This window comes from Saimiri boliviensis, chromosome 13, assembly GCF_048565385.1.
Source record: "Saimiri boliviensis isolate mSaiBol1 chromosome 13, mSaiBol1.pri, whole genome shotgun sequence".
Taxonomy (NCBI): Eukaryota; Metazoa; Chordata; class Mammalia; order Primates; family Cebidae; genus Saimiri; species Saimiri boliviensis.
In genome coordinates, this window is record NC_133461.1 from 76,510,836 (window position 1) to 76,519,549 (window position 8,714).

General features: G+C 42.6%; 1 protein-coding gene across 3 annotated transcripts in view; it reads right to left on the bottom strand.

The window, feature by feature from the left end:
- The window catches only part of IDO2 (indoleamine 2,3-dioxygenase 2), a 62,109-nt gene extending 53,644 nt beyond the window's left edge, over positions 1 to 8,465 (bottom strand). For 2 of the 3 annotated variants that reach the window (XM_074383841.1, XM_010330246.3), the window contains exon 1: positions 8,191 to 8,439. In XM_074383841.1, coding sequence (XP_074239942.1) covers positions 8,191 to 8,289 — 99 coding nt within the window. In that variant the 5' untranslated portion in view covers positions 8,290 to 8,439. Of the gene's footprint in view, positions 1 to 8,190 lie in introns of all 3 variants that reach the window. The other variant, XM_003942400.4, reaches the window with a different exon arrangement.
- Between the last annotated feature and the right edge of the window lie 249 nt (positions 8,466 to 8,714).

Below are 8,714 nucleotides of genomic sequence, written 5' to 3' on the forward strand. Positions count from 1 at the left end.
TGTGGTTAAAACCACAAGAATGTGTAAAGCTATTTGAGAGAATATGAAAAGTGAAAGGAGAAGAAGCCTAGATTAGCACAGTGGGCAATATTCACACAGCAGGTAGAGAAACTGATTCCAGCAATACAGATCGAAAACACAGTGACAGACGTTTAATGAGCCTGAATAGAATGACCCTATAGAATTCAAGACAGTAGAGCATTTCACAGAAGTGGAGGATCATCCGGTCAAATGCATCATTATGGAATTAAAGTAAGATTGCCCTCTTTAAAAATAAAAATAAAAAAAAAAATTAGGAAGTCACAAATAGTATTAGTTTATCTATGTACATTTAATAGGAATTTATGTCAGGGTCATAAAAGCAGAGTTCAAATGTTAGTGTGTTGAGAAAGCAGAAAAATAGGGAAAATGTATATTATTTTTGAAGAAAAGCCATAAGGCAGTAAGGAATTTACATTTGAGAGAGATCTTTTAAGAACAAGAAACCTGAGGCCAGGCACGGTGGCTCGCACCTGTAATCCCCCTCTTTGGGAGGCCGAGCTGGGTGGATCATGAGGTCAGGAGTTCAAGACCAGCCTGGCCAAGAAGGTGAAACTGCCATCTCTACTAAAAATACAAAAATTAATTGGGCGTGGTGGCAGTCGCCTGTAATCCCAGCTACTAGGGAGGCTGAGGCAGGGAATTGCTTGAACCTAGGAGGCAGAGGTTGCAGTGAGCCAGGATCACACCACTGCACTCCAGCCTGGACAACAGGGTGAGATTCTGTCTCAAAAAAAAAAAAAAAAAAAAAAAAAAAGAGAGAGAGAGAGAAACCTAAACAGTTTATACTTGGCTATTGCAAGAGGAAGAGCCTGAAGACAAAGAAGAGAGGAGAGTAACTGAATGCAGAAGGAGCAAAGGGCAAAGGACGGGAAGAAGGGAAGGAGGAGAGAGCGAGCTGAAATAGAATGTCTGTCCTTGCAGCAGTAGAAGGAGAAGATCTAGAGTTTAAAGGAGTTCATTTTTTATGGACTCAATTTATCAGCAGATGGGAGGGAAGATCAAGTTGTGTAATTGATCTTCACAGATAGGGGTAAATGTGAAACTAATTACAGAGGGGAAAAGATCAGGGAGCTCAACCTAAACATACAAATGACATGGAAAGCCCATGAGAACCCGGGGAAGTCTGAAAACTATAAATATGGAGAAGTATAGACCTACAAATTACTCATGATTCACCTGGAAGTCTTTTGTCCCTGAGGATCTGAGACAAACCTGGGTTTAAGCTCCTAATTAATTCATAACCGGATATGTCCAACAGCCTATTCACAATCTCTGACTTATTTATTGATTTTATTTTTTTGAGACAGAGTCTCACTCTAGGCTGGAGTTCAGTGGCCTGATCTTGGCTCACTACAACTTCCGCCTCCTAGGTTCAAACAATTCTCCTGCCTCAGCCTCCCGAGTAGCTGGGATCACAAGCATGCATCACCAGGCCTGGCTAATTTTTAAAATATTTTTAGTAGTGACGGGGTTTCACCATGTTGGTCAGGCTGGTCTCAAACTCCTAACTACGTGATCCACCCTCCTCAGCCTCTCAAAATGCTGGGATTACAGGCATGAGCCACTGAGCCGGGCAGAAAAATTCAACTCTTAATGAAATGTAAGAGGCGGCTATGAATAAATTTTGCTCATACATTTGAAAATTTCAATTAAGTTTCCCTTTGGGAAATTGCAGAAAATCAAATTTTTATTTAGAAACAGAAAACCTAACTAGAACAATAAGCATAGAGGGATTAGAAAATGCAATTCCAAACATACAGCCTAAAATGTCTCTAGTCTGAAGAGTTATGCTATGTCAACAGACAGATGATCTGTTTCAGAAGACAGAAAAGCATGAGAAGGCATCTAAATGGTCGAGCTGGTGGCTCATGTCTGTAATCCCAGCACTTTGGGAGGCCCAGGCGGGCAGATCACTTGAGGTCAGAAGTTCAAGCCAACAGGGGGAAACCCCATCTGGCGGGCACCTGTAATCCCAGCTACTCGGGAGACTGAGGCAGGAGAATCGCTTGAACCTGGGAGGCAGAGGTTGCAGTGAGCCGAGATCACACCATTACACTACAGCTTGGGCAACAAGAGCAAAACTCCATCCCCCGCACCACCAAAAAAAAGAATCACTGAGGATTTAAATGCCAGAAGATGAGGACTAGAATGTAATGTCTAGGAGTGGAGAGTTTTCACACTATTCTTTTTATCACATCTGTACCCTAAGCAACTTCCTAAATGCCCTTAGGCATAGAAACCAGTGAATAAGTTTTCGCTAAACGGAAACAATAAAATGCCCAGAAAAATCCTGAAAGAATAGAAATGTCAGAAACGGTTGTTGAGTTGAAACTAAAGAAATAGAACAAATGATGAGGCAATCGACCTCAAAATTAGCTAGCGATTACAATTATTTTTTAAATTTGAGACAGGGTTTTGCTCTGTTGTCCAGGCTAGAGGGCAGTGGTGCAATCATAACTCACTGCACCCTTGACCTCCTGGGCTCAGGATATCCTCCCACTTCAGCCTCCCATGGAGTCGGACCCATTAGTTGCCATGCCTAATTTATTTTTTGTAGCAAAGCAGTCTCAGTCTCATTTTGTTTCCCAGGCTGGTCTTAAACTCCTGGGCTCAAGTGATCCTTCTGCCTTGGCCTTCCAAAGTGCTGGGATTACAGGTGCAAACTACCATTCCCAGCCTCTTAAATACTCTCAAACACCAAAGGTATTTTGATTCTGTGTTGGGGCTATGAATTATCAGCTTCATACCTTTCTAAATTTTCCAATTTTTAATTAATATATCTTCACTAATTTAATAAAAATCCTCACATTTAAAATATTTTTCCATGAAAATATTCTGGCTAATGATGAGCCACCATGCTTTAGTAGTGTCCCAATTTCTAAAGAGTAATAATAAAAATAGGCCAGGCGTGGTGACTCATGCCTGTCATTCCAGCACTTTGAATGGCTGAGGTGGGTGCATCACTTGAGGTCAGGAGTTCAAGACCAGCCTGGCCAACATGGTGAACCATGTCTACTAAAAATACAAAAATTATCTGGATGTGGTGGTGGGTGCCTGTAATCCCAGCTACACAGGAGGCTGAAGCAGGAGAATCGCTTGAATCTGGGAGGTGGAGGTTGGAGTGAGCAGAGATGGGGCCACTGCACTCCAGCCTGGACTACAAAAAGAGGCTCTGTATCAAAAGTAATAATAATAAAACAATCAGTAAAAATAAATATAAAGTAGAAATTTAAACACTAGACTTTCAATTTATGGGACTCATTAACTGGAGATGATATACAAGTGAAAGATTTCTATCAGTAATAGAGCCAGGATATATTATTAAAAGTTGATTAATCTTTATAATAATCATATTTCAAGTACTGAGGTCAGTTACGCTAGAGATTCTGAATGAACTGTTCTAGGTAGAGCTCCAATATCAGTATTTTTAAAAACTCCCCAAGTACTTTTGCTATGTAGCCAGGAACAACAACTCGAAACTGCCTTGCATGTTTCCTCAAACATTCTTTGAGGAAACTCTTCAAATACCAGATGCATCATGTCATTTATGGGATGCGTTAAATCTAAACTCCAGGCCAGGCATGGTGGCTCACACCTGTAATCCCAACATGTTGGAAGGCCAAGGTGGGAGGATCAAGAGGTCAGGAGTTCAAGACCAGCCTGGCCAACACGGTGAAACCCATCTCTACTTAAAATACAAAAATCAGAGAGGTATGATGGCACACCCCTGTAATCCCAGCTACTCAGGAGGATGAGGCAGGAGAATCACTTGAACCTGGGAGGGGAAGTTGCAATGAGTAGAGATCACACCACTGTACTCCAGCCTGGGCAAAAGAGCAAGACTCGGGGAAAAAAAAAAAAATCTGAACTTCAGAGCCTCACATCCAAGGTCTCTTAGTTCTCTTCATTCTTGTCTAACTCTTCTTGATGTCAAGCTAATTTCTTTGTATTCTCCACGTCTAAAGAGAAACTACCCCTTCCTCCAGAAACACACATCCATTCCCCCTCTGCACACGTAGGGCACATGAAACATTTATGGGTATGAGTTGGTGAGGCACACATTTCCCGCAATAGATGTTGGAGCTTGGAAAGGTCTGAACGTTGATAGAAACAATGGGATAGAAGATTTGAAATCAAGTCAGACTCCTTCTCCAAAATCAGAATTGTTTTTAGTCACTGCCTTGACCATGTTTTCTTCAGACACATTCAAGCAACTGTCTGTAGTGAGAAACCTATTAAAATGGCATCTGAAAGAGATACCGAAGGAACTTCTCTGGGGTCACTGGACATGAAGGAGCAGCCTCCCAATGCTGACGCTTGCCTTTCAACCAAAGGAAAGTAAGGTCTGGTGCCACTTGAGCAGGGCAGCTGATTGTGATTCTCCGTCTGCCCTTGCAACACTTCTGCCTGGTCATTTTAGTGGCTGGGTCTCTCCTTATCTATGAAGCAACCTGGGGCAGATTTTGATGAAAATGTCCTTCCTCTACATCTTCCCAGAAAGGGGGATGTTAAAAATAATCACCACGGTGAAAGAAAATTAAAACTGAAACAAGGAAGTACACTTTGAGAACTCCGGTGAAAATGGTCATAACAGAGTAAAACAAGTTTCCCAAGGGTCTGTTTTGTATTCAAGCTCAGGAATGGAAATTCCACTGATAAACCATAGCATGTCAGGCAGGGAGTGTCACAAGAACTTGGTGCTGTTACTGATTTTCATCTGCTTCCATAGTTACAAAAGAGGAAACAGCAAAGAGGGCAACTCTACAACTGTGAGTCTACTTCATGTTTAGTTGATTTGTAACATTACTGTTCCTCAGCTCAGTGTACACATTTAATCCCGACAAGAGCAATTTGGTCTTTTCTTCCTTTGGAACTAGGCAGGATATTCCTGAATTGGGTTAGACAGGAACTAGGCAGGATGTTCCTGAATGAGGTTAGTGCTAGTTAAAAACTGAGGGGAGTTTTTAACAAGCTCTGGCTCAAGGTCAGAGACTGGCTTCTGAGCCTTACCCTAGATTTATGAAAGTGCTTTCACATTCATTCTCCATAGCAATCTAGTGGAGGTGGCACCGGATCTCCATCCAGTAAATGTGAAAATTGAGGGTCAGGGGATGTTTGTGTTTCACTCAAAGTCACAGGAGCTACTAAGTGCAACTTAGGGTGACCGACTCATCAGAATTGCCCCAGCACTTTCCTGATTTAGCACTGAGAGTCCTGCATGTCAGGAGAACAAATTGGGACACTGAGTCATCTGGTGGTAGTGTCAGAGGCAATAGTCTGGTCCTCGGGACCGCAACTTGACTGTGCATAGTAATATAGGAGTTACTGAGAAATTGTTTTTGGAACTGTGTGGTGGCTCACGACTGTAATCCCAGCACTTTGGGAGGTAGAGGTGGGCGGATCAGGGGATCAGGAGATCGAGACCATCTGACTAACACAGTGAAACCCATCTCTAGTAAAAATACAAAAAAAAAAAAAAAGTTAGCCAGGCATGATGGTACATGTCTGTAGTCCCAGCTACTTGGGAAACTGAGGGAGGAGAATCGCTTGGACCTGGGAGGCGGAGGTTGTAGTGAGCTGAGATTGCAGCGCTGCACTCTAGCCTGGGCAACAGAGCAAGTCTCTTTCTCAAAAAAAAAAAAAAAAAAAAAAAGAAAGAAAGAAAGAAAAAGAAAGAATGAAAGAAATTATTTTTAGGCAGCTAGAAAGGGTAAAGGAGGTCTCAGTGGAATTTTCCTTTAATAAAAAGCAGCAGAAAACCATTTCTTCTCTAAAAGCAGCTGGATAGACATGCAAGCTGGGAGGTTTCACATGGAAATGCTAGCAGCAGTACCTGGAGCCAGGTACATCGAATACGGCCATTGCTTTTCCTTTTTTCTTCCTTTTTTAAGACAAAGTCTCACTCTACCTCCCAGTTAGGAGTGCAGTGGTGAAATCTTGGCTCACTGCAACCTCTACCTCCTGGGTTCAAGTGATTCTCCTGCCTCAGCCTCCCAAGTAGCTAGGATTCCAGGTGCACACCACCATGCCTGGATAATTTTTGTATTTTTAGTCGAGATGGGGTTTCACCATGTTGGTCAGGCTGGTCTAGAACTCCTGACCTCGTGATCTGCCCACCTCGGCCTCTCACAGTGCTGAAATTACAAGTGTGATTACTGCACCCGGACCTCAGTCTTGTTTCCTTCTCACCAGGTGTGTAGATGTCATGGCCCCCTTCAGGTAAAACCACGTGTACCGTCATCATGGCCGCTGCCAGGTGAAGGCTGCATTTGCATAATAAAAGACAAGGGTGGGAGGGCCAGTCTTCAAGGAGGGCTATGTAAATGACACAGCTGGTCAAACCAATCCCCTGGGCCCTGTGTAAATCAATCACCGCCTTTTCAACCCTTTGTACAAAATCCATTGTCTTCTACCTCAAACCAGAGACCCTCTCTTGGGCAACCCCTTCTCTCAACATAAGGAAACCTTTTCTCTCTCTCTTATCTGTTAAACTTTCAGCTCCTAAACCCTCTTCTCATGTGTGTCCGTGTCGTGAATTCTTTCTCGGGGGAGTCAGAGAACCAGGATACATACCCCAGACAATGGGATATATATATATATATTTTTTTTTTTTTTTTTTTTTTTTTTCTGAGACAGAGTCTCTCCAGCCCAGGGTGGAGTACAGTGGCACGATCTCTGCTCACTGCAACCTCTGACTCCTTGGTTCAAGAATTCTCCTGCCTCAGCCTCCCGAATAGCTGCGACTACAGGCATGCGCCACCACGCCTGGCCAATTTGTATATTTTTAGTAGAGACAGGGGTTTCACCGTGTTGGCCAACCTGGTCTCAAACTCCTGACCCTCAAGTGATCCACCCACCTCTGCCTCCCAAACTGCTGGGATTACAGGCATGAGCCACGGCGTCCAGCCTGGATCCCAAGATTTTTAACTGAGTGACCTAGGCCCGCATTTAGGATAATAATAATAATAATAAGCAGAAGAAGAGAAAGAAGAAGAAGAAGAAGAAGAAGAAGAAGAAGAAGAAGAAGAAGAAGAAGAAGAAGAAGAAGAAGAAGAAGAAGAAGGAGGAGGAGGAGGAGGAGGAGGAGGAGGAGGAGGAGGAGGAGGAGGAGGAGGAGGAGGAGGAGGAGGAGGAGGAGGAGGAGGAGAGGAAGAAGATGAAGAAGAGGAAGAAGAGGAAGAAGAAGAAGAAAGAAGAAGAAGAGGAAGAAGAAGAAAGAAGAAGAAGAAGAAGAAGAAGAAGAAGAAGAAGAAGAAGAAGAAGAAGAAAAAGAAGAAGAAGAAGAAGGAGAAGGAGAAGAAGAAGAAGAAGTCGTCAAGCGCTACAAGCAGGACTAGTTCTGCTTTTGACACTATGACTTTGAGTGAGTAATTTCCCTTGGATTTTATCCAGCTCAGATGTACAAAGAGAGGCTGACACCTGATGAGAAAAAGTGTTGATAAGGTCTAAATGATGAAACAATTGCATTACAGGTTGAGCCCTAAGTAGAATTGAGAAAGAGGTATTGTTTGTTATCAAGGTTTCCTTCTTCTTTCCAGAAATTTCTGCTTGGACTTAGTCCTTCTAACCAGCCCTGAAAGCACCCAAGTTTCCTGCTGTTCTCTTTTTTCTCCCACTGGCCAGTCAAGGTAAACTAATTGACCTCAAACTGTCAGTGGTAGTGCTCCAGAACAGTTTATAACTAAGCCCTCCTGGAGGGACCTGCGTTCTAAACGTGTAGTCATGCAAAGGAGAAAATCTGTAGCAGAAATTCCAGGTATTCTGTTGAAGGAGCTTGAGTCTTGCTGTGACCTTAGCTCATGCACCTTGGAAGTGCCATGTTCCGGTTGCTGAGGTTCTATTTGTTCTTATAAATTCTCTCTACTTAGTTCATCCTTTTTCTTGATAACTACAGATTCGCTTATAATTTCTCTGGGCTAACTGACAATCTACTCGAAAGAAACGGAAACAAAAAATATTCCATATGACCTGTTCTCTGTGGTATCTGTTACTTAACTTTTGATGGTGATGATAATCTATATTCTTTGTAGCATGTTTTCTCAGTTTATATGGCATATCTCTTAATATTCACATACATTTTTTTAAAAAAATAAACCAACCAGCATCTCAAGAAACATATTCTAGCCTGCTTCAAGGCTCTATCCTTACCAGAGAATCTGGAAGAAGAAAGCCATACTCTTCAGATATGTGATATCTTTCCAAAGACAATGGCAGTGCTGTCTTCACATTTGGTCTTTGGGGCTCCATTATTTTGTCTGAGGTATCTGCACGGAAGGTGTCACTGAAGAATCAACTGCTCCTAATGTACTAAACACCCAGGTTGCATCCTTCGGTTGCGGTTAGTTGAGCAATGTCTCAGCCACAGGGGAGAACTTTGCCCTGAGGTTGAATTCCAGATTGCCATGGACTTTCCTGAGATAGGCTGAGTAAATGATTTTTAACATGCCAATTAAACAAACAGACAAACCAAACAAACTGAAAAAAAATTCCTCCTTTTCTCTCATGCACCAATATGAGAAAAGTGGTTTTAACCCCAGAGACATTTGTTCCACTTTGGAAAAGGAGAAATGTGCTAGACCTGTGGTCATGACTTATCAAACCTGTACCCTAACAGGAACCTGCTCCATCACGAACTTTGACAAATGGGTGAGAGTTATTCGAAATGGAGTAGT